The sequence below is a fragment of the Helicoverpa zea genome, chromosome 31, assembly GCF_022581195.2.
Source record: "Helicoverpa zea isolate HzStark_Cry1AcR chromosome 31, ilHelZeax1.1, whole genome shotgun sequence".
Classification (NCBI taxonomy): Eukaryota; Metazoa; Arthropoda; class Insecta; order Lepidoptera; family Noctuidae; genus Helicoverpa; species Helicoverpa zea.
Genome location: NC_061482.1, coordinates 6,633,327 through 6,659,792, shown reverse-complemented (window position 1 = coordinate 6,659,792; position 26,466 = coordinate 6,633,327). Strand labels below are relative to the sequence as shown.

The 26,466-nt window shown below is 40.1% G+C and overlaps 2 protein-coding genes across 7 annotated transcripts in view; one reads left to right on the top strand and one right to left on the bottom strand.

Annotated features, from left to right (window-relative positions):
• The window catches only part of LOC124644784 (protein cycle), a 49,200-nt gene extending 28,167 nt beyond the window's left edge, over positions 1-21,033 (top strand). For 3 of the 6 annotated variants that reach the window (XM_047184325.1, XM_047184326.1, XM_047184321.1), the window contains 11 exons: positions 4,429-4,596; positions 5,807-5,932; positions 12,649-12,720; positions 12,980-13,316; positions 13,958-14,075; positions 14,911-15,117; positions 15,716-15,944; positions 16,270-16,473; positions 17,598-17,713; positions 18,206-18,360; positions 18,683-21,033. In XM_047184325.1, coding sequence (XP_047040281.1) covers positions 4,429-4,596; positions 5,807-5,932; positions 12,649-12,720; positions 12,980-13,316; positions 13,958-14,075; positions 14,911-15,117; positions 15,716-15,944; positions 16,270-16,473; positions 17,598-17,713; positions 18,206-18,360; positions 18,683-18,991 — 2,041 coding nt within the window. In that variant the 3' untranslated portion in view covers positions 18,992-21,033. The remainder of the gene's footprint in view (positions 1-4,428; positions 4,597-5,806; positions 5,933-12,648; positions 12,721-12,979; positions 13,317-13,957; positions 14,076-14,910; positions 15,118-15,715; positions 15,945-16,269; positions 16,474-17,597; positions 17,714-18,205; positions 18,361-18,682) is intronic. The other 3 variants (XM_047184327.1, XM_047184322.1, XM_047184323.1) reach the window with 2 other exon arrangements.
• A 387-nt stretch (positions 21,034-21,420) lies between these two features.
• On the bottom strand, positions 21,421-25,592 carry LOC124644790 (OCIA domain-containing protein 1-like). The gene is made up of 6 exons (XM_047184345.1): positions 25,375-25,592; positions 25,177-25,303; positions 23,539-23,722; positions 23,204-23,349; positions 22,910-23,024; positions 21,421-21,768 (listed from the first exon to the last, which is right to left on the bottom strand). The coding sequence occupies exons 1-6, from the start codon at positions 25,459-25,461 to the stop codon at positions 21,666-21,668; spliced, it is 762 nt and encodes a 253-aa protein (XP_047040301.1). The 5' UTR covers positions 25,462-25,592; the 3' UTR covers positions 21,421-21,665.
• Positions 25,593-26,466: the final 874 nt, after the last annotated feature.

Here is a 26,466-nt window from a genome sequence, read left to right as displayed (position 1 = left end):
GAAGGGTCATGTAGCATTTCACTACGCCTCTGGATGGTAAATGGCCATACCTTAGCACTTCACTAGGTCTTTCTATGGTCAATGACCATACCATTACTGTGAAACAAAGTTTCTGTCATATAGAGATAGTGCGAGAAAACGAGTGCGACGCGTAATTCGCATTTAGGCCTCGTTTCATAATTAATCGTTATGTTCGTGGTAACACACCCACGCTATTCGCCTCTGCGTCCAACCGCGGTTGTTATGAAATATTTACTGTATTTTACGGAGATATTACTTTCTCCTCTTAATTAAGTTCGTTTAGTGGTTTGTTTTTCAGTGTCTTAATACAAACTTCGAGCGAAAGTCCTGCTTTGTCTCATCGAAAACCTTGTACCACCACTGCACACTTTTAGTCAGCCAATAGTTTGTTTGCGTTCATAAATCAGTATGAATGCAAATAGGTACGCACATTACAAAGATAAGGTATTTAGCCAAAAATATATGCCTCCCATCGTGTCAACTGTCGGCCGACTAAAAAGTATGCAGTTTGCAAGTTACTCTAAATATTGATGTAAAAAACCTAATTGATGCAACATTGCATCCTAAGGGAGAGAAAGAAAGAAAGAAACATTTATTTCTCAGAATATGGGTACAAATCAGTTGTTAGGTGTAGTTATCAGTTCTAACCATACTCTGCCATGATTAGGCGTACTTTTTATTGTTAACACAAAGTGTTTAACTTAAATCTACTTTAACAAGACATAAAGAGCCTCAGCTGTATACGTGATGACAGTCATCGAAGAATCATGTAAAGTAGGAAACAAAGTATCAATGAGCTAGTCTTGCTTTAATATCCTCTTGTGACCTTTTGCCTATATAAACATTTGTGTATACTTAATATAGACCTACATATGTTGTAGACAACCACGCTCCAACCGCGTAGTGTTTGTGAGATTGTGAATCCTTTAACAAATGTTAGTATTGCCTGAGTTTCAATCTGCTTATTAACGGGGCCGTAAAATAAAACTTACCTCTATATAATACCTGAAACGTACATAATAAGAAAATCAATACAATTATGCGTCAATCCTCTAAAAAGGATAAAAATAGGAGAAAACTATTCGTCATCGACAGTCTCATCACAAACAATAAAATATAGCCAGCTTGGCACTACAGGCTGGATATTTATATTTTAATTTACAAATTTGGATTCTTCAATTTCTTTAAATATGATAAATAATTATTGAAAAAAAAAGATAATGAATTAATCAGCAGTGGGACGATAAAAATGCTGATGATGATGGTAGGTAACTCTAAGTCCACAGTAAGCGTCAATAAGTTAAAATGTGGTTGAAAGCATATTCGTAACCGACTGACTGCACTTTCCAACACTATTTTTCACGTGATTATGGTATCGTCTTTTGAATTCAAAATAAATTATTCGCCTACATTATCACTATATCAAACAAGAAATACCATCTCTTATTTTTTGTGAAAATTACAACAACCATGCAAGGATAACCAGCAGTAGCTAGTAAATAACAGCGCATAGTCTGAGGTCGTTTGGAAGCTGTCATTCACAGCAATTGCGCCATTTTACCAGCAAAGCGTACTGTGATTGGTATTACCTGCGCAGTCTACTGGTAAAGCATTATGCAATCTCAGGTATAGGTCATTTTGTTTTGGGTTACAACTTGAAAAAAAAAAAAATTTTTGTTTAAACTCACTAGATGATTTTCATCCAATCCACTCTTGCCTTCTTTTATTCATGACTAGCTGTTTTCCCATTATTTCACCCGCGTCCCGGGAGAACTTCTTCAAGAACCCGAGTTAAACATAGTCTATGTTCACCGGGGATAATAAAGCTTCCCAACAGTGAAAGGATTTTTCAAATCAGTCATATAGGTTCGGAGTCTTTTCATGTCAAATAAACAATCTTTCCTTTTTACTGTATTAGTACAGACAAAGTAGCCCAGTTCTTGATACCTTTCTGTTTTTGAAATGATACCGCGGGCTGCTCGCGATCTGCGCGCGTGCATATTTGTTATAACTGCATTTAAATTGGGTATTGAGTAGGTACCTACTCTATGTCCATATGTTATACAGGTTCGAGCCTTGCACAAAGTCATTGCCGCGAGCCCTTTCACGAGCTGCGCATTGGTCAGATGTGGACGCACCCTAACGAAATGTCTATCAATTTGGATCACTCATCATTCTGCCAGTTGCATTATGAATGTAGCTTGGTTGATAGCATGCAGCTTGTTTCAAAGCGAGGATAATATTGTCAAAGTATCGTGACCACAATGTTGCGGCTCAATTATGATGTTTTGACATGTGCGCTAGTGGTCGCTGTTTATGATTACATCGCCATACTTGGGTACTTTCAACCAAGGAATACCTAGTGAAGAAATTGACAATCCAAAACAGATGTCTCCTAACGTAATTAGGGCAGGTTGTGATAAAAAGCGGGATTTAGTTAGGAGCAAATTACTCCCAGATGGAAATCGGGGAGAGGACATGTTGTAGTAGTTTTCACATATAGCGGTGCTTACCTACTGCATACCCGGGTAAAACCGTGAGAATCCGACTTATTGTATATGGATAATTAGCAAATGAGTGGCTAACGTAGTGGTGGTGAATGTCATGCATATCCGGCAAATGATGCTGCAGATCGTAGTCTGTGTTATTCTTTGTCCATGACTCATGATAAATTGTGCAGCTATTCCATTGTTTTCGCCATTTATCCGTTCTTCTTATCTTTGTACCGTAGTAGGTACCTTAGATAGCTAAGCGTCTATATTAGGTCATAGGTACGTAAAGTTAGGTAATACACGATGTTTGCGCAAGCAGTAGGTAGATTAAACCCTTTTAGGACTTAATTGTATTTAAATAGATATGAAGTTCGATTAGGATTGTTTGAAAGTTTCGTCCCGATGTGCATATATTCTAGAAAACACAAGTAATTTGCGGATTGAAGCCAGTAATAAGTAAACGGGCTGGTACAACCCAGCCGCAGATTAGGCCTAAGGCTATTAGCAGCGACCTAGATACGGCTTTCATGTTTGATAGTTGAACATGTTCTATTCCAAAACATTAGCTATTGTGTGGACTTGTTGCCTACCTAAGCATTTGTGAGTCAGCGATAATATGGCAACGTTTTATCGATTTATAGTTCAAAGCAGGCAACGATACCAAACAACTGTTCCTATAGTTGTGTCATCGCCTAGCAATATGAACCTTGTTCACGTACTACACCAATGTCGAGCATTTACTCCTAAATACTCCATTGATCGTACTCGTGAGCCCTTTTTAATTATACTTGTACATTTAAAACCCTTTTTTTGAAGGGTCACGTGCCAAACTTCGTAAAACAGCGTATTGTTGTGAAGTTTTCCCCAAAATTTGAAAAAAAGTTCCAAACCGCACTAGTACGGTATCTCAAATGTTATGAAATGACAAACAATTTTAATTTAGCGCACTATTTTTGTGAATAGGCTTGCCGTTTTCTTCGAGTGTTATCGGCCATCGAACACAAAAGGAGTCAGTAGCAACATTGATTGATGAGATTAGATCAGTAAAAATGTTCACCCATAGCCCATGGACCATTTGGATGACTTGGTAATTTCAGAAAAATAGGAAACATAAAAGACTAAACAATATTGAGAGAGTGTGTGAGCAAGCAAGAGCGGCTGCCGCGCTTTAGCTGGGCAATGTCAAGGTTGCTCGACGCATTCGCGACGCCTTCGCAGCGCATACAAATAGTATGCTGCAACTATGCTGTACCAGACACTATATATATCCTGCGTCTGAATGAGGCGAATCCATTAAAATTATTTCATTAAGTATTGAAACTATGGAGGTTTAGAAGCAACTGAGCGCAATTTAAGCGGCAACATTCGTCATTATATATGTTGGTTTTTATTTGGGTTAAAATAACCTGACATATTCAAGTTTGAAAATAGCAATTCTTAAAGTTGTGCATTTCCTGTAAAGCTTTTGAAAATCAGGAACAAAAGTAAAACTTGTGCCGCTTTTTCTTGCTTTCCAGTTCAAGATTTATTTTAGTGTCATTGACTGTTTGCGGCTCTTGAACTGTTGTGTTTGCTTGTATTACACTTTCTGCAAAAGTAATACATCATACTTTATGGTACCATGGGTATCCTTAACATAACAAAACAATGATAATGTGCCGTTATAAATTAACAAATAGTAAGAGCTGAATTTTTATGAATGTTCCCTTATAATCTTCTTTCTTCCTCCTGCCCTGTTCCCAATTTTATTTGGGGTCGGCGCAAAGTCTTCCTCTTCCATTTTTCCCTGTCGCTCGTCATACTGACACTCACCCCCTTCCTATTCATGTCATCTTTCATTCAATCTATCCATCTTTTCTTAGATATAAGGTTCCTACGAATTTATATTAACTTACCATCTATCTTATTCACCCAGGGCGAGCGCGAGCGCGGCGCCGGCGTATGAGCTGACCCCGGGCGGCGGTGGCGGCGGCGGCGGCTGCCCAGACTCCGCCGGCTCCCTCGCACACACGCCGCACCAGCCGCCCATGCAGTCCTCGCACCAGCACCACCATGACCCCCGCAAGAGGAAATCTTCACACTAGTACGTATCTGGAACTATTAACCTTTGATTGATCCTGGTCGATATCGACCTCAGCGACTTGGTGTGCTTATTATTAAGAGCTCTGTTGATGTGCTCTCCAGTGACTGACTAAATCTTTGGTAGGCATTAAGGATATAAGTATAGATAGGCGTTTTAGCTGCTACCCCCCAGTCATCATCATCATTCGTCGTTTGTGGTACCTAAATACATTTTTGGAGCCTCTTTATCGCTTTTCGTTGTGCATAAAATAATAATATAATTAACGAGACCTGAACTAGAACCGTGCCCTACTGTCTCTTTGTGAGCATTTTTGCAATTGCTCATTTTTTCCAAAAACAACCGAGGTGGTAGAAATATAGGTACTAACTAAGTAAAATACTTTCAAAGTACTTAGGTCATTGCGTAATTTATATGAACTTTCAACTTCAGGTGCCATAGCCTTTACAAAGTAGCCTTTTCTAAAGCCCTTTATAAAAGGGAACTTTCTTTTCATTACCTGATTTAGTTCCAAACCGACGTTTCAGAAAATAATCATTCGACATCTTACTGTCGATGAAGTAGTTTGATCTCTTGTATTATGCATGTGTAAGTCAGTAATGGCATAAGTATCTAAGTCTCGCTTGTCGTGTTAGGACTAGGAAATAAAGGTATATGTATCTTGATTTTGACATGAAAATAATTTGTACAAAGTCTCCCGAAAATTCGTTACTTTAAATGTTGTAACACTCAAAAGTTTGTAAGAAAACGGAAGGGTGGGCGACGGGCGTGTGGCGACGCGCACCTAGTGAGCTTCCCCCGAGCCGCAACGGGCAACAGTAGATCGCAACCTGTTGATCTGGTCGGAAACGAGCCGCACTCGGCCGCCAACCCTTTCCTCAAATACTTGTGATTTTTGGCCATCCTGACTTCTAACCATGGATGATTTTGTGTGGGACGATGAACATTTCTTCATGTTATTAGACACTAGTGAAAAACCAGCAGACTTAGATGATAATATTCGGCAGAAAAGTCCAGCAAACATTAAAATCGAAAGTGATCCGGAGGTGCTTTTGAATTTAGATGACATAGAGAGTTTGATTGGATTTGGTCATTCTCCTAAGAGGGGTCATAGTTATTTGAATGCGGCGGGTACGAGCAGGTAAGTATCTTTCAGTGGGGGTAATAGTTAGTGGTGTGCAAGTGGTGCTTATTGACGGTTTCGTCTGTTCAGCAGCAGTTCGGAGAGCTACGAGATGTCGGGGTGCGAGGCGCCGCTGGGGTCTGCGTCCTCGCTGCACGCGCCCACGCCGCTGCACACGCCTGCCAGCGCCACACGCAAGAGGAAACCGTCCTCCTAGTGAGTATTATCTCCTTGAACTAATTGTAAAATTCTTTACAAAACTGTTAAGGTGCCATCAAGTTACCAGTTGTGTATAAACTTTGGCCTTTCAACGGCAAGCAACTGTCCTGAGATCAAGATTTGAAAATTAGACACCCAGTTAACTGGAAATGCTCCATGGCAAGAACGGTTATAATACGATATCAAAATCTAAATATTGGGATTATTGTCTACATGTCTAATCCACGTTGCATTTTCACCAACTACTAAAAACAACGTCTATTCACATATAAACCATAATACGAAAACTCATGCGACCATCGTTTATGTAAATAAAAGCATTGCGATAATTAGCTGCTTCTGAGTTTTCCGTTTCAGCAGTGTCAAGCTGCAGCGTAATGACGTGTCAGGACAAAAGGTTTCCACTAGCCTCGCGTCACTCGTGAGCTAATTAAATAAAATGCATCAACACGAATTGTTGTCGTTTAACAGATTCAAATCCAATTAAGGCTGTAGTGAGCCAATTTTAATCAATTGAGGGCTGAAGCAGACCCATTTTTCTGGCTTTAGTTACCTATAATACTTATTTACCTAAAAGCCTATGGGCTTACTTTATACGCCCAGAAATAATAAGTATACTGAAAGAGATAAAACCGCGTACCAATAAATATATACAAAATCAGAATGTAATAATAAGACTAAGCATAATCACAAATTCCTGTTCGCGTTTAAATGCTTGCTAGAAAAGTACCAACATTGCTACTCTTTAAAAACCCCCTCGCGAAATGTTAACCCTTCAAAATTTAAAAATTAATATGAGGCGCTATATATTCACGTCAGGAGGTTCATAAATGTCAACTTTAGCAATGTGTTTTTTATTCGTAATTTACTTTTTACTACGATCGGAATGCTAGCTTAATATACAGGTTGTATTACATGTTATGAAAATTCAGTTTAGACATAGGTGTCTTAATGAGCCTGAAATGTAAAATACAGCACCCACTTATGTTGTTCCCAAATTATTTCAGATGCCCTTGAAATCCCTTAATCTTTTTTAAAATTGTTAAAACGGCCCCCTTGCCCCGTGGTTGCTATGGTAATCGTTCAAATCGGGCACTCACTTCCATGGTTAGTCCGCATTTTTTCGAGTTTCGAGCAATATAAATCGTTTTGATATAAATCGCTTGGTCATCATGATATCTCTTGATAGGAATCTATTAAATACATATAATAGGATTTCCGATTCGAAGAATACGAAGAGTAGGTACGTAAGTACATAAAATATGTACCGAAAAATCCTTGAATTATTTTTGGCCTATAAATACCTATTGATCAGAATGAAGTTACATTGTCCCAGGAAAATCTAAGGAAACCCTGCAGTTTTAAAAAGGGTACCTACTAAGTTTTACTAGTGTCTAAAAATGGAGTCCTTCGATGACTACAGTACAGTAGGTACATAGATTTTGAAACCCTTTGTCAAATCTAAGATGTAGGTAAATTCGTAAGAGCGTAAAAGTCGGGCCCCTTTTGGATTATTAATTGTTCTCTTCAGCAGTCGTTATTGACAAAGTTTCTGAAAAAAATATAAGCATCCGCGTTTGGACGTTGAACTTTAAACAAACAAATACCGACCCTTTATGGAAAACATAAAAAGTTACTTAAGTATGTTCCAAAAATTGGTCGAGTTTTACTTTATTTGGATGTTCCAGATTGATGTTCTATTTAAGGGACTACCAAATACCCAATGAACTTAGAAACTATACACCTTTCCCAGCTCTTTACTCCAAATAGACTTTCAAATATTCACAGCTTATTCCTTTTTACACCCTGTAATCGTCCTTTTGCGTACGTCTGCCTTTTTGCATCAAATGGGGCTCCCATGCATTCCCTATGATCCTAAGACTTTTAGTGATTTACACCCATTGTTTTTTCTTCTAGTACTAACTCTTTCGGACAATCCCGTAGTGCTTCTGGTTGATAAAGGGTTAAATAATCATTTTTTACGTCAAAAATATCCTTTCAAAATACACCCCGACCATATAACTTTATACGTTAATTTACATGACTGCAAGCGAGACCATACAAATTGAACAAACTTATACCCTTTGAGTTTGTCGACAATGCGACCAATTAGCCGTCGAGGCGAGCACGTGGGTCGTGTCACCACTCGTTGCTTGGCTACCGAGCCAGACAGGCCAAAAAACCACCTGAGACCAAAGGGTTCACGGGAGTCCCTCTCGTTATGTGGCTTCACTCTTCTTAGAAGGTGTAAAGTACCGCACGTGAAGGGGGTAAGGGTTTACGGGCAAAAAATTATGTGGAAACTCCCGTTTTATGGGTTGACAATGGGAAAGAATATTTGCGTGTAACTGTGACATAGATAGATGAGACTAAACTAACACTAACTGCTTTCTCAAACACTGGATTTGTTGTTGGCGATTTTGCCGACAAGATTCCATTTTTTACAAGGATTCAATTTTGATTTATTATGCCTTAATATTGAGGATGTATTCAAATGATCAAAATAGGAATCAAAACTGTGCCCAATTCATCGGTCGAATAGTTTCAAAGATTTTCGTCACATTTCTAATTACGGCGTAATCAAACTCAGAGTCCCAAAGGAGCTGTTAAATTTAGTTCAACTGCCTAAGATTTTGGACACGTGTAGCATCTTATTGGGCCCCAATTATAAGCTTGAGTGAAACAAGTAATATTCTTAATTGACCCATTTTTTTTTATTTGGTAAAAAAATCACTATCTGAAAATCTCCACTTCTCCAGTAACTAAACGATGCTTTTACGTTTATTCCGAACTAGCTTCTGCCCGCGACTTCGTACGCGGATCCTGCCCCTTATGCCAGCGTTACGGGGTCAGCAAAATCATAGATCTGAATCGTCTGATCTTGAATTTTAAGAGCCCGTTGACGGGAAAACAACGGGATACGCAAAATCATTCGAAACGTTCCATACATTTAACTTTTGTACGTCAACGGCAAAAGCACAGCAGACTAAACAAAACGCTAAGAACTAAAGCGCAATAGGCGTGACCATAGGGATAAAAGTAGTGATTTTAATTAGTCCGCATTTAAGTGGTTTTTCTGAACGGACCCTTAAATAACAAAGTAGTGGTGACCTAGTGTTTAGAGAACCAATCTCTCAAGTATGAGTGTGTGACTGCGATTCCAGGTCTGGCAAGTACTTGCCAATACAACTTTTCTTAGTTCGTATGTACTTTCTAAGAATATTTTGGACACCAATGACCGGTTTTTGGAGGAGCTGTCATTGCTAGTGTGTCCCGGCTGTTAATGAACATACTTGGCAGTCGTTATGGGCAGTCAGAAGCCAGTAAGTGTGACCAGTTTTACCAAGAGGTATTGGGTTGAGCGGGTAACCGGGTTGTGGAGGTCAGATAGGCAGTCGTTTCTTGTAAAACACTGGTACTCAGTTGCATCGAAGCCGACCTTAACATAGTAGGGGAAAAGGCTCTTGAGGTAATAACAATAATAACAATGAGATTTAACGCAACAAAGTCGGAGAGTGGGGGCTCGTGATGTCACGTCTATGTAAAATTTGTACTAAGAAGTGACTTAACACAAAATTTAAGCGTTTTGTATCTTCGTTGTTCTTTGTTTGTGAAAGAAAAGAAAAAATACTTGTCCATTATTTTAGGGCTATCTAAAAGACGGACTATTACTTTCTTTGATTCACCATGCTTATTTTGTATAATTTGTATCAGTGAACGTCTCCGACTCGCGAGACAATGAGTAGCATATTCTTTACTTGAGAAGTTCTCTAGCTAGAGATATGGATGTAGATGCGTAAATATGCCAATGACGGAAGCGCGCTTCGCGATCCGATGAGATTTCCTCAGAGCAAGTTGCAGACTGATGTTCTCGAACAGCATCAAGTCCTTCCAAACGCTCTTCGGTATATCGTTGGGATCTTATGATTCTCTCCCTAGGAACATTGGAAAAGATTCGACCTCTTTCTAGCCATGGTAATAGTTTTATTGTGAAGAAGATACCTGATCAATTAAAATCTAGCTGACTGCCCCCTCGCCCCCCGCGGCACTGAGTAGGCTACCCTTTTTTTTTTTTTTTTTTTTAACGACATCAAAAATCATCAAATGACCCCTCCCGCTGTAGGTTAGCAGCGGCGAGGGAGTGTCAGACTCTTACACCGTCGTGTTCCGTCATAGGCCTTTTGTGTACCAGGGCCGCGGTATCTCTTTCGAACAACCCGCAGCCTCTGCAGGCCTTGGGGTTGCTGACATCTCTTTGAGGAGCGCGTGGAACAACGCGCGCCGTCGACACGGGTCTGTCGTCTAAGCAGACAGAGGGACGATGAGCCACCCGAACTCACCGCCCACAGACCCACACCTACGGTGGCCGGGAGTCATCTCGCGACACCCGGCGCCCATGGTGTCTACCTGGTCCAGCGCGGCGGCCGGGATGAGAGGTGCGTACTCTCTGGCGTTCCGCCTCCTCTTTCTCGAGCATGACTGCTTCGCAGAAGGAGGCGACGGCATCCCATTCCCTCTCGCCCCGGACCATGGCCTGAACCAGGCCCGGACGCGAAAGGTCGCCGCCGCCCAAAGCCTCGACGAGGACCCGGCGGTGCCCCTCCCATGCGGGGCACACCTGGACTGTGTGGTCCACCGTGTCCTCGGGGCTGTCCGCACAATGATGACACCCGGGCGCCTCCTCACGAACGATTCGGTGCAGGTACCTCCCGAAACAACCGTGTCCGGTGAGGACCTGCGTCATGCGGTACGTGACGGCGCCGTGACTCCTCCCGAGCCACTCCTCAAAGAGGGGACTTACCGCCACGATGGTGGCGTGCCCTGCACTGGGTTGCGACAGTCGCTCCCTCCAGGCCACCATGAGATCGCGCCGGAGCTCCGCCCGCTGCGCGACAACTTGCCGCGGCAGCGGAGTTTCCCCCCGGCGCTGAGCCTCCTCGCGCCAGTCGTACAGGCGAGAGTAGGCTGTCGAAGATAAATGGAAAAGAATACAACACTCAAATAGCATTAAAACTCGAACATTCATTCTATATAATGTAAATGTTGTGTTTACCCTTAATTGGCATATATATTAGAATAGTACTTAAGCTTCTATCTATGTATTGTGTATGTGTATGTATATGCTGTGGGTGAACCTAATAATAATAAATAAATAAATAAATATAAAGTTTTGTAGTAAGAGAGTAAAATTGACGATGATATAGCATCACCATTGAAAGTCTGTCCTAAACTATTACCGCCTTCACCGCTTGGAGGTACTTCCAGCTTATTGTATGATTATACAATGAAATTAGAGATAGCTTTCATTTCCACATCAGATGTTTCTGATCTTCGATTCTCATAAGTCAACAGAAAATATACATCAGATAGAATACGTCATTTCAAGTGTAGTAGGGCACTTGGAGTTCAACTTCAGATGTTTTAGATCTTCGATTTTTGTAAGTCAACAGAGAGTGCTCATCCGATTGAACAACTTTTGCTAAAACGTCGTACCTTTATATTATATGCTATAGTCTAGCTGGGCTTCTGGAGTTCTACATCAGGTGTTTTAGATCTTGCATTTTTATAAGTCAACAGAGAGTGCTTATCAAATTGAACAACTTTTGCTAAAACGTCATACCCGTATATGCAACAGTGTAGCTGGGCTCTTGGGGTTCTACATCAGGCGTTCCAGATCTTCAAATTTATTCTCTCAGCCGAAAATGCTCATCACGTGGAACAATTTTTGCTATGGCACCATTTTTGTATCTCTTATAGTTTCGTTGATCTGTTGCAGTTCTGCACCAGGTCTTCAAGTTTCGAAGATAAATTATAGCCTATATGTTGCCAAGACTTTATACCGATACAACAAAGAAAAAATCATTGAAATCCGTCCAGTTGTTCCGAAGATTAGCGTGTACAAACAAACAGACATACAGACAGATTTTTTTTTTGGATTTGTGCTCTATTACTGTTTCTGAACTCCACTCAATTATTATTTTTTTATTATATTCAATGTACAGACAAAGTTTTTTTACAGATTTATTATATGTAGCTATAGATTATTGGTTCATGATATTTGCCAGTGAAATTAAAAACTCCGCAATTCGGCTGTTGTAAAATCCGAAGTGTATCTCACGCTTAACCAAATTATCGCGCGGTGACGGGCACCATATTATGGAGCTTTCAATCAATTTATTGACATAGGCAGCTCCTGCACTTCCCTGCAGTATGCCTGTGTTCAATTTAATTTGGAATTTGACGCCGGACAAAGCTCTGATAAACGCAATTTTCCGACGTGGACACTGACAGGTCCAATTTACCAACGTATGCAGTACCACGAAATGCGGTATCCCAGGACAATAAACCGGCTTTGTGCAAGTCGGACTCGCGCATAAGGGTTCTGTACATTCCATTATCTATGAAACGTAAAATGTGTACTTTGATTCTAGTTCTCTGTATTTGTTCTCTTCAGTTAATATGACAGACGGAATCAGGCTTATTAAACATTTTAGTGCGATTTTACCATGGTGATATTAACCAACACTATTTTTTGGGGGTGTGAAATCGCAGATGAGGACGTTGATGACATTGCGAGCGCAGCAGGAGAGTCAGATTTTATCTGATTAAAAATCACCATTGTTCCTTCTTTAGCTAATTGTGTATCACGAATTTATGTAGGGACAAAACGACCCTACCTACCGAGGTGCTTAAGATGAGCTTTCTTATTACAGTGGCACGGGTAGCGCGTACGATGATGACGGTGGTGATGACGCACGCTCCACCCGGACCCTACCTGACAAGAAGTAAGTCTTCTCAGATTCTTCATTCTCTGATTCTGATTGATCTGGATGGTTGGTAACAAAACTGTGTATGTTGCAATACCAATACCCTGATTGGCCTAAAATTATTTTTAAGATGACCTAGGCTACCTTCCTGGTCTCGAATTTAGAATCACAACCATAAAAAAAAAGGTGCAATTATTCTCCCCACGGCCAGTATCCAGTAAAAATATTTGAATTAGCTTCTTAGGTTTTTCACGAACTTCCGTTGACCACGTTACAGACAGAACCACAGCGAGATCGAGAAGCGGCGACGTGACAAGATGAACACTTACATCTCGGAGCTGAGCGCGATGATCCCCATGTGCGGCGCTATGGCGAGGAAGTTAGACAAACTGACGGTGTTGCGTATGGCAGTGCAGCACCTGCGGTCCGTGCGCGGGGCACTGTCAGCCTGCCCTCTGACGGCGCGGCCTCGACCCTCGTTCCTCTCAGAACGCGAACTCAATCAACTCATCTTACACGCGGCCCATGATTCTTTCCTCCTAGTGGTGGGATGCGATCGCGGCCGCCTTCTCTATGTCTCCGCCTCCGTTAAACAGATGCTCCACTACGATCAGGTCAGTACCCTCGCGGCAAATTTTAGCTCTGCGTGCTGCATGCGCATTTTTGGCTGTGTTCTAAAATCTACATAATATTTACATATTTCGATGTTCTAGCTTATCGATTCTCTGTTACTATATAGGTGTAAGAATGTTCAATTGATAGTCTGACCTATCCTATCGTTATTCTAAGATCGGCTGTACAATGTTGACATATATTTTGAATTCTAGTATAATGCTTGGCTCTGTGTACAGTGTATGTTTCCTCATGCGATGCATGTGATCACGCGTTTGCTGCGCGTCTACATTATCTCGGCGAGTGACGTCAAGCGATCATCATATTGTTTTTCCTATCTATCGACTGCTTTGCTACCGGTTGCACTATGTCACTGGCTCGCCGCGTTATTTATAGTGATGCGTATTCAAGCGAATGGAACATTATTATTTGTGTTTTAGAATTTTAGAATCATGTAAACAAAATTTTGCTCCTCAAGAATTGAATAATGTTTTCCCGACTAGGATTTTTTCTCTATAGGTAAGGCCACAATGATAGATTATAAGATATAATTTTTAAATCGTATTTTGGTGATATTTTCCAAAGCGCGATATTTTCAAAAGCAAACTTACATGTAAAAACACGAGTGTAATATTGTCCACAGACAGAGTTGCTTGGCCAAAGCCTGTTCGACATCTTGCATCCCAAGGACGTTGCGAAGGTCAAGGAACAGCTCTCGTCGTCCGACCTCAGCCCACGGGAGAGACTCATCGATGCTAAGAGTATGTTATGAGTAACACCTGCAACTCCTCTTATGTCCAGTTAGAAACCAGTGTCAGGCATTTGTTATTTGGCATAATACTGACCTATTTGGCACACATATTTCTTTTTTTTTTCATTTACTTTTTTTCCTCTTTGTGTACGTCCTGTGTTGTGCCAGTAAATGTTACTTTCTTTCATCTTCCTTATGTTGTGTGGTACCTTTATGTGCAGTCAGGTGTTTTAACCCCCAGCCTTATTTATAAAGTATTTAAAATTGAAATTCAAATCTTATGACGCGTGTAGTAGGTAACTTTACCACTTCGATAACTAGGTCTATTTTATGCCGACGCGTAAATAACGCTATATTGTGTCCTCTCAGATGGTGGGATAAACAGAATCATAAACATTTATTTATGTTGTGTGTGTATAAGGTATCAGACCATTTGCAGATGGATTGTATAATAGCTTGCCTATGAGTCACTTCTTGGCTATTCTTACTTTCTGATTATTGGGAACTTTGCGTAATTGCCTTTTGAGCTGCGTATTGCTGGTTCGATTCCCGCACGAAACGATATGTGGGGTTAGGCGGATTTCGTATACCTCCTATACAATATGTGAGACAACGTTAAGAAGATATTGAAACCAAACGTAAAGGTCGCACCTTAATAATCAGAATGGATATCCTGCATCAATTTTAGTTTAAAAATTGTTCCGTTGTTCGCGAAACAGGCTTATCTGTAAAAGAACCCTCTCTCTCTGATCCCTCTCTCTCGATCTGTAAAAGAAGAATTTATTAAACACTAAATATTATAGTTATAATTATTATAATAAAGCGATTTAATAATTCTTCTCTAGCTATGTTACCGGTGAAAGCGGACGTGCAAGCGGGCGCATCGCGGCTATGCCCGGGAGCTCGACGCTCATTCTTCTGCCGCATCAAGTGTAGAGTCACGGCCGAAGCGCCGCCACCCGAGCCCGTCCCTATCAAGGAGGAGACCGAACCAATCGCTAAACTGCGCAAGAAGTCCAACGAAAAGAAGTACTGCGTTGTCCAGTGTACTGGTAAGTCATCGAGCCTTTTCCCAACTATGTTGAGGTCGGCTTTCAGCCTAACCGGATGCAGCTGAGTACCAGTGTTTTACAAGGAGTGACTGCCCTATCTGACCGTTAGTACTGGGTTAGACCAGTGTCAGTGTTACTGGCTTCTGACTACCCGTAACGACTGCCAAGGATGTTCACTGACAGCCAGTGCAGTGGTAAGTAACTGAACATATATTATTCTTATCTACTTTGGCCCGGTTTCACTGGCTACCGATAAAGTATCAGTTAATTATCTGTAAGTAATGCTATCTGCATTGTAAAGGCTGCTTATAATTTCTGCCAGATATTGCTATACGAGACCTGTGAAACCAAAGGTTATAATTTATCTGTCAGATAAGTTCCTAATAGGCTTTCGGAGACTATCAATAACCGGTGAAACTGGCCATTGAGTAATGGCAAATATCCGTAGTGTTTGTTAGAAAGATATTTGTTTAAAGGCTTCCTACATGCAGGAATGGATGCAGGAACTAGTCTTTTTTAGATGCAAGATAACTAGTGGTCCCTAAATTCACCCACAACATAACGTTCTCAATCTTACTAATCGAATCTAACATTACAGGTTACCTAAAATCTTGGGCGCCAGCAGAGATGTCGGAAGGCGCCGGTGGCACGTCAGAGGTTACCGACGATGGGGAGCAATGCAATATGTCGTGCCTCGTCGCGGTGGGTCGCGCTCTCCCCGACTTGGCGCCCGCGCCCGCCTTCTCTTGTTCAGTGGCGCCTACTCGTCAGCTGCAATATGTGTCGCGACATGCCCCTGATGGCAAGTTCTTGTTCGTCGACCAAAGGTTGGTAACGTCTGATTTTAACAAGTCTCGTGTTGTTGTGTACATGGTATGAAATGCTTCTTCACTCGTAAGGCTAGACAGTATGCTTCAGGATTAAAATATCAAGTCCATCTTTGAAGTGGAAAATATGGAACCCATTGACATCAAATATAAAAATCAGTTTTAATGTGAAGTTACAGTTTTAAAAATCTTGAATTAACAAACTACCTGCACGAAATTATCCAGTTAAATCAAGCCATCTTTACAAAATTTGGTACCTTATCATAATTTTTTATTTCACTCAGGTCATGAATACTCATAATAATGCACTTGTTATTTCTTACAGGGTGACACTGGCGCTAGGATTCCTGCCACAAGAGCTTCTAGGCACGAGCTTATACGAATACGTGAGTGGGCCGGAGCTCGGCGCGGTCGCGCGGACGCATAAAACCGCGCTTTTACGCCGCGACCCACTACATACACCCCCTTACTCCTTCCGCAAAAAAGACGGCAGTCTCGCGCGTCTACAGACACACTTCAAGCCCTTCAAGTAAGTATGGTTTCAATGCATTGCTATATACCGGTCATATTTGCGTTAAGAAGCGATATTTTCTTGTGTTATAATAAGCAGGCGCAGTCCAAGAGAAAAGTACCAGCATTGTGACGTGGTCATTCGCGAGCTGCGCGCGGGTGAAACCTCAACGCAGCACAGCTAGTGAATTCTATAAATTCGCATTGAATAAATATTGTTGTTGTCTTTAACGACAGCCCCTTGCGATGGTATGCTGTATAGGTAACTGAAAGTACCTTTTGGTAATTTTGAAATGATGATTTTTGAAAAATAGCTGTCCTATTTCATGTCAACAAAATTGTGCTTGAGATAATTTAAACAAAAAGTTGGCATGACATCTGACAACAGTTTTAAATTGCCAAGATTTTCAGACTGCGCGAGGGTAATTCCCGTAATTCCTCTCAGTCATGTATCAAAAATTTGAGTTTATTCCCGCACGGCTGGTAGCGACCGGTGCGGTTTGAATCAACTGCATCGAAACTGGTAACAGAAATGAGGTAACAATTTCGATACAACAAGCCTATACTTCTGTGTTCATAGATGTGAAGAAGGTGTTTGTGTTACCGGTTCGAGTGATAAGCTCATCGCAAATGGGCCACCGATAGCCAGCGACAAACATTTATTGAGTATATTATATACCTACACATTATATGCTATTTTTACAATGTAGCTTTTTTCGGATTCCGCTGGCTGTTGCGCGCTACCAACGCAGTGTAAGTGGCCTATCTGCTCTGAGCCGTGTACCGTGTGTTCCAAAACTCAACTATAATCTGAAAAAGGGCAAGAGGGTTAGCTATACCAGCTGTGGGAAAAATAGATAGATTTTCACACTGAAATGGTTGACTTATGAAAACCGTTTACCATTCTCGTACAGCATATCTTTTTTATTCTCACTTAATAATTAAATCAGGGCTGTCAAAGACTTCAAAAAATAAAAATATATTATCATGCTTTATCGGCCTGTTTTTTTTTCACATTTCTCTTGGTACTGTTATATCTCAGCCTCTTATAAGTTAGCGTTGCGTTTTGGGACACCCGATTTATGTACCTATATGATTGAGAGAAATCGTTGTTCTACCAGATAGTAATTATGTAACATTTAGGAATCCGTGGACGAAGGACGTTGAGTGCTTGGTTGCGAACAACACCATTGTGTCGGAGTCGCATGCTGCTGCGCTCGCTGACGCCGCGCATGCGTCCTATGACATGTTCAAGCAGAGTGAGTACTGTCTACAGAATTTAGTAACATATTACTGAAACAACTAGTTTGAAATAGGTTGTAGTCCCTTGAATATTCCAGATCTTTGAAGGGAAGATTGTGAAATACCTCTCATGTACAGGAAAGTGGTCGAACAAATGTCATGGTTATAAATTCCTTAAATAACACCACAATTTACATAGGAAGACCAACTTGAGCTAATTACAGCTACATACAGAATCACTCTTATTACCTTGTTATAATTTGGTGTTAAAATGAGCGACACGGTCTGGTGAAATCAAGCTCGTGGAAATGACAAGTACATAAGCTTTGAGTAATGATCTAAATCACTGGTTAAGTTCAGTGATCCATAAATCTTGCAAATCATAATTCGCTCTCAATAGTAATAATAGTTAAGTTAACCGACACACGTAGTGCGCGTATAGTGCGTATAACTGGCGTGTGTTTCGGCAGGCGAGGCGGTCGGCCGTCCTGTAGCTAATGCGCTTTCAGAGGCCGACGTGGAGATGCAGCGTCTCATCGAGTCGCAGGTGGAGTCCCACAAGATCGGCAGCGCCATCGCCGAGGAAGCACTGCGTCGGTCCTCCTCAGAGTTCTCGCCAGAACTGCCCGCAGACCTACTGCAGGATGCCGTCTTCAATCAAAACGTATGTCTTGTTTTACTTAGTTTGCACATTCCATTGTATGTTGCCGAGAAAGGAATGGTTGGCTATCATTAGTGGAGGCCTACGTTCAGCAGTGGAGGGCAGTAAGCTGATGATTTCTGTCTGATGGTATATGTACCCATCCTTCTTGACTGACTGGCCCATCTTTTTCAATATATCCTAAGCTTTGTGCGAGGGAAGATGAAAATCTTGAATACAATTTTTATTATACCAACTCATAATTGCAAGCCCCTGTAATATTGAGTCTGGGAAAAACCATAAATAAATGTAAATATAGAACACAATTCATGTGCCCGTCAAACAGTGGCCACTAAAAGCAAACGTGGTATACGAGCAGGCGTCGCTTGTGGACAACATACTGGGCGTGGACATGTCGGGCTACAGCCAGGTGAGGAACAACGTGCCGCTGAGCGCCGCCGCCGAGGGCTCCCCGCCGCCCGCCAGCACCACCCTCCCCGCGGGCACCCCGCCCCCCGCCTCGCCGCCCTTGCCTCCCCTCGGACTCGACGGCAACGGCGAGGCCGCCATGGCAGTCATCATGAGCCTCCTAGAAGCCGACGCAGGCCTCGGAGGCCCCGTCAACTTCTCCGGCCTACCCTGGCCCCTACCTTAGACGACAATAACGCACGATCATAGTAAAATATGTTTGAGGAGTTCTAATAAGCGCCTTGACGCGCTTGCAAATGGGTGATGAGAAAGCCTGTATCATGTTTTTCTCATCTGCCATTATTGGTAGGTGAAAACGAGCTATTTCATCAATTTTAGGCTGATATAAGTTTAAATCAGTTATTGACATGCGACCACTCTTCATAAACTGTCTACTCAGAATACAAATTAACTCAATTTGATTGAGTATCAAACGTCAAAAACTAAGATTCAAGCAACCCTAAGAAAGTTATTTTCTATCTAGACTAATTTCTATATAAATAATAGTTTCGGAGGTCTGGGGGCCGCTTAGGGCTTTTGTACCAAGTACAGGAGCGATCGTGTGAGTTGGCCTCAGCGCGCTTATCATCGTTATCATCTATCAAATAGATAACTTATTATTTAACCAACATGTTTCATTTTAAAAGATATATTCGCTACATTTTTGTGTACATTTAATGTTAAGGAGGAATAAACCGGTTCCCACAAATAAATTGTCCTTATGAGATAGTTCACAGCGCAATAATTTCTCCAAATTGGCTGATTTACCCGCATGTTCAACGTATAACGATGGGCAATCTGATTATTTACTCATCATTTAAAGGAACCAAATCGCTCGGTTCGAGTCGAGAATAAAGTTTAAGTATTGTGAAAGTTTATGTATGTTTTTTTGTTATTTGATTTATTGGAATAATCATTTTGCAGTGAATTATTTAAGTTCAATCATGTTCATGTTTTTACCCACAGCGATCACCACCCACATCTTTTAACGTTGAATAGAAATTATAGAATTGTAACTACCAAACCTTTACTTTTAAATCAGTCATTTATTTTTAAGTATATAAACATTCATAGCAATTATATTTTTATAGGTTTTATGTTTTAGTACGTCATTATGTCATCGTTAATACAAGTTAGCTCAGTCACCTATGTTGTCGATTGAGGAACTGAAGAGCATATTTCATGGGGCCTACAAATGCTGATAATCTAAGCCCTACTTTTACACCACTTTTAGCAATTGTGAAAAAAAAAAAATGTATTTGTTCACCTATTTTTTACCAATAGGTTGAATACGTAAGTGAATGGTGTAGTTGCTACACTTTTATATAATACCATATTTTAGAAAAATTACAGTAGGCAAATTATTTTCATTGAGACCTATCATCTCATCAAGGAATCAATTTTGAAAATTCTATATGAAGTTATTTTTATTTTATCAATAAGCATTTATGAAATTGGTTCAGTCGAACTTAGCCACCCCAACTTTCCAAAACGGGGTCAAATTTCGAAAATTGTCTTCCTAATGATGCTCAGATATTTTAAAATCTTTTATCTGTAAACGTCAGTCCCAATATTGAAAATGAAGAGTGGGTAAATAAATCAGGCACTCAGGAGTTGCCGTTTATTATAAAGTATACTAAGTTAGATTTTTGTATGTGTGTTTCTAAACAAATGTACATATTATAGTGTTAACGTAAACACGCTAGGAAGACATCGGTCATTAGTCATCGGCGTGGCCTGTGTACTTTATTTTTATCGGATTTATTGGTATTAATAATGAAATATCACCAAAATTATAGTTATATTTTTTGTTATATTTGCTTGAATATTCTGTTATTTTTATAAGATGTTGGCTGATTTATTTCAAGTACAACAGTTTTATATGATTATCGAGATTTTAATATCTACATCTTCAAATTATTGTTCTAATAAATAGGTACCGGCCACGATTTTCAGATGTTCTGTATAAAATATAATTGGTATCCATTGATATAATATATTCCTATTCATCAACATATTCTTAGTATATAATATACCTACATTATTGTATCAATTCTGCTATCAGTATAGTATGTCAACGCCTGTTTTGTTTATAGTGATAATTCGTCTTAGAGCACTCTAATGCAATGAACCATATTAATGTTAGTCATGTTGTATTGTTATTTACTTATGTTCAGTTTATTAAAATATTATTAAAATAAACATTTGGAAATATTGTTTTTTTCATAATGAGCTGTGTTTTATTTCTACTTAATTCTAATTCAAATCTAGATTGCTAAGTTTTTTTTTTCGTCTTCAAAATCAGTAAATGGTCTCAAAATGAGAGCTAAGATCAAGTGTAATGTTCGAACTACGGCAGTCTGTGGTAACCACAGGCCGAAAGGATCAAACAAAGAGAGTGAAAAAAAACTCTGCTTTTGACATATCTGATGCAAACACAGGTATCAAACAAAAACATTTTCTTACTCCAGTTTTGGGTTTCAAAATCATCATCTTCCGAGCCTTCTTCCCAATTATGTTGGGGTCGGCTTCCAGTCTAACCGGATTCAGCTGAGTACCAGTGCTTTACAAGAAGCGACTACCTATCTGGCTGGGTTTCAAAATAAAACCATCATATAAAAATTCATCTATATTTTTCCTTTTATTGAAAACAGTTTCATACATACATAATAACGATGAGGTAAGTTTTCTGACAAATGCGTACTACTGGCCAGTATTTCAGCCTATATATTTCGTTACTCTACGACGGTATACCAAGAGTACCAACCTTGAAGGCTTTGCTAGTAAGCGCGCACTATCACGATGTACTTATGAAACGTATGGGTGGACTACGCGAAGACAGGACTACAACGAGCGACGTACTATTCCATGACGTCACCGTACTTGTTCGTCGGTGCGGGTGCGGGCGGGGCGGGTTCCGACGGGCGCATGCGCGTTACGTTCGGCGCCGGACCCAGGTCAGTCCTAAAACAATCGTCACAACTCGTCACTACTCCTCGCTTCGCGCCCTCGCTTGCAAGCATTTACAGCTAAAGCGATATGTTTCTTATATTCTACAAAACTCAAACATTTCATAATATTGTCCATTGTTACAAAACGGAGGTCATGTGATTTTACTTGGTCATTTTTCACTACATGATTTTGCTACTAAGCTCACAAATATCTAACACATTTTCTTATCGTTAACAGAGGGTATTGTGATGTAAAATTGTTATATAGACACATAAGTGAAGTTTAATCTAATATTTTAAATGTTTGTGAGCGAAACGAAGATTCAAAACAAGGTACGATACGCTACGATAGGTACAGGAATCACGGGAATTTAGTAAATAATCAGCACAGCAAGCTTGCAATAAAAACAACTAAATGGACGTACGCATAGTTCATGCCAAACTTTTTGGGGGTTAGTATAAAATTAAGAATATTAACAACGGGAGACGCCAGTGCTTGAGGGGCCAAATCCGCGTACATTATGACCAAAAGTTAGTTGTGAGCCACCCCAAAGCGTGGCAAGAACTGTATAGTGTGACCTACATTTTTGACGTGAGTTTGCGCCTGTGCCTTTTACCATTTGGTCAAGGGATAGGGCTTAAATATTATTCATACCAACAGCCTTACAAAAACAACATTTCGTGTTACTGATAATATTTATGTGACTTTTACATGACCCACAATGTAAGAGAACAGTTTAGATGTTCAATTTGCAAAACAACTTCGCCACCCATTAAATGGTATAAGGTACGAGCAATGCTATCTCGTCAATTTGTATCTACAGATATGGATTGAGCAAATACTCAAGTACATTAAGGCAAAAAAACAGACACTTTACATTGTATTAGCGCAGCGCATGCATTCTCTCTGTGTCACAACCTACTGCTTGTGTTCCCACACAAGCGAGTAGTTACTCCGGCATGAATTACCTGCATGCAGAATAACTGCTTAAAGCTATCGTGTACAGAATTATTACAAAGGGCGCTTTACAACGTTTCACAGTAAAATCAAAGAGGTATTAGCAGCGCGTAGCAAGGAGGGCGTTGAGTACATACAACACAAAACACAGTTGATTATAAACAAATACGTGAATGAATTCGCAACGGCATATTACCTGTAGGGGTCCTGCTTGGCGCCTTTGTAATCTTCTCTATTCTTACGACGCAGCTCTTCATACGTCAAAGCCGGATTAGCACTTTTGGGTGCCATGTCCGGAGATGGTATTGGGGCTGCGAATATTATTAACATATTTCATAATTTTTAATAGCAATAATAAATACATTAATTGATTGTATTTTGTGTACAAGGATAAAAGTCTATTTAAGCATATCTAAATGCATAATGAAAACTTCAGTTTTAATGAAAACCCTAACTTGACCTAAGGATTCTGTGTACTATTGCTATTTACTTGGCTGTCCTGGACGGTAGGAATCGTCGTTGAAGAGAGGACGGTCAGTGTCAAGATCCAGGGAGTTGCCAGGACCAGCATCCGAATAGATGTCGCCCGGGTTCGCGCCCAACATCGTCGATCCTGGCCTGGTAACCATAGTCTGCCTGAAATTGTTCAAATTAGGCTGGTTATCAAATCATAAAATTTGGCGTAAATAGGATAGATGTGGGGCATTCATCATCCTCCGAGCCTTTTTCCCAATCATGTTGGGGTCGAGAGAAGAGTCAATGTCTTTTTTCAATTCAAATATGATATTCTAGAATTAGCGAAAACGAGACAGCAGTGACACTTACCCGCCTCCTCCTACTTTTCCATCCCTTCGCTCCCGTAACAGCTGTCCGATGTAGCTGCCGGGTAACGCCATGAGTTTCTCGGCACATGCTTGCTGGTACGACAGCTTACCGATGAAGTAGCCCACCATCACAGCTAGAGTCACTTTGGGGATCACCCCGAACCGTGGATTTGGTTTTAAGTGACCTGTGGAGTATGAGTGAACATATGAATAGCTTCTTCATATTGATATTTAAATATGACAATTGACGAAACAAAACATTGAAAAAAAATCAAGATAGTATTTTTCTTATAGACCACTATAGAATTTTAGAGTCTTGAGGTTACTGCGGACAATTGAGTGTTTCAGTAGAATAATTCATTTCTGTTTATGGAAGATTTTACTTGCCATGGACTTGATTGTAGTCATATTTGCACTTACAATGGTGTATAATCTTAGGCTCAGTCAATTAAGCATTCATTATTAAGGATAACAAGAAGACAAGAATGTCACAAGAATAATAACAATGTAGCACTAACACAATGATGACATTAATTTTATGCAATTTTAGTGCCATTGAATCATACTGGCTCTTGTATGTAAAATCATAAAACTAAGCAAATTGCATCATCCACCTTGTTGGTAAGAAACCAACAAGTACAATGAACATCATCTCCAATTAATTTACTTTTAAATGAATACAAATAAAATGCCTAAAAAACTACAGGCATAATATTTTTTTATTATCTATAATATAAAAATGAATCGCAAAATGTGTTGGTAAGCGCATAACTCAACAACGCCTGGACCAATTTGGCTGATTCTTTTTTTGTTGTGTTTGTTATTGTCAGGAAAAAAATAGGGTAAAGTAGAGAAGTCAGTTGACGGGAGCGAAGCCGCGGGCAAAAGCTAGTTTAATATAAAGTAGGTATTTAATTAGATTTAACATTCTTTTATCCAAAAAGTTTTCAAAGTTTTTGAACTTTATTTTTTTGTGTTTATTAAAATGACATCTTGCAATTTCAGCTGCATCCATTTGCCTTTGATCATCTCCAGGGTCTTATGCTCACCAAATTATTTGAAATTGGTTTAGCTAATTGACTCAAAAGCATAACAGACACACTTTTTTGAAAATAGTGAACCTATAGTTAGTATAGTTAGCATAGATGAGTTGGTCACAATAGCTTGAATGCAGTAGAGGGTCAAGTTACCAAGTTTGTATTTTGAAACTACCCCTGTGCATACTCTGTGCTACATCCTGACCCAAACAACTATTCAAAGAAATCAGTGACACAGATTGCTTGTGGAAAAGAACGAACTTATCACCAAATAATGTTTATTATGTAAATTGATAAAATGTGTTGACATTATTTAGGCTTACATAACAATTAGTAGTTTTTTTATTAAGAATCTACCAACAATATTCTGACTGCAGTTTTAAAAAGAAGCTACTGAACAAAATCACTGCTTCTACAGCTAACTTAGACATAAACGTGTGTAACTAATCTAACTTAGATATAAACTTAGTACTCATTCACATCATGAAGTAGAAAAAAATAGGAAGAAAACAAAACTATCATTCAGATCCTAGTGACTTTCATGAGATTATGTTAAGCACACATGTTTACAGTGAAAACATCCAGAGTAGGCAGGTACTGACCTTTTTGAATAGCAAAATAGGCACCAAGGCCCAGCGTGGTACCGAGCGGCAGAGACCGCTGGAAGAAGCTCTCTCGGTTACACTCGCCCAGCACGCGCAGCTCATCTGGAGCGAACTTGTACTCCGACTGAACCGACAAGCTGATAGTTACGCACAACAAGGGATCGGCAACACCATCTCGTAAGTAAATAACCTTACCGGGAGCACACCGCCCGGCCTCTGCTGCTCCGCCTGTGGCAGCTGCGTCGCGCTCTCCCGATACCCATATGAAGAAGGGTCCGTCATGCTCTCAGCAAACAAATGGCATTAGTCGGAAAATCTTTACACTTTTAAAATCAATGAGCTAAATCATTACTTGAACGAATTCTTTCGGGTCGTGTGACATGACTTGCCATTTGACATCTATTTTTATGCTTTTGACGTATCTATTTTTGACAACTGGTGCACAATGTTGCTGATAAATATTAATAAATAAGACCAAAAGGTAATCAGGAGAATTGAAAAAAGGTAATTGGATAGCAAAATCAGCATTAGTAAAATTATAGTCACAACATTTTGAAATTTTAAGATGCTTTCCAATCCTTTCCAACTGACAAATTGGTGCGAATTCTCAATCGCTCTGCCACCTCATTCTCTAGCAAGGCTGCTTCGCAGAAGTAGGCGACGAAATCTCATTCCCTGAACCGTGCCTTGAACCAGGGCCGGGGCGAGAGTTCGCAGCCACCAAGGACACGGCGGTTCTTTGAACCCCAGGCAGGGCGCACCTATACTATGTTCTCCACCATGTCTTACGAGCCGCCCGAAAAGTGGTACCACCAGTAGGTAGGGTCAGTATACCTTGTTACGATTTGAGAATGCATTTTCGTTAAAAATAATGGAAAGGGAGGAAATATTAATTAATTATTTGATTTTATGTATTGAATAATAATAATTGAATAGGTTCCGAAACAAACAAACCGAGTAATCAAATTATTCTCTACACTGTGTTCTATCTCGGGGCTGTTTATCCATGTAATTTTACAATAATCCATATCCAGATAATTTTCTTTTTTTTCGTCCAAGATTTCCCCCCGAATGAAACCGCGGGTAACAGCTAGTCAACTAATAATTTAAATTTTACAAATAAGGGTCAAGTATGTAGGTATTTTTATTAAAATTCAAATTCAGCGAATTTCCCAAGTTGTACCTACATAGCTACATCATCTCATTAACATTTAACAAGTTGACTACAAACCTAATAGGTGAGAGAATGAATGATACATAATATGTAATATGATATTCTAAATTCAA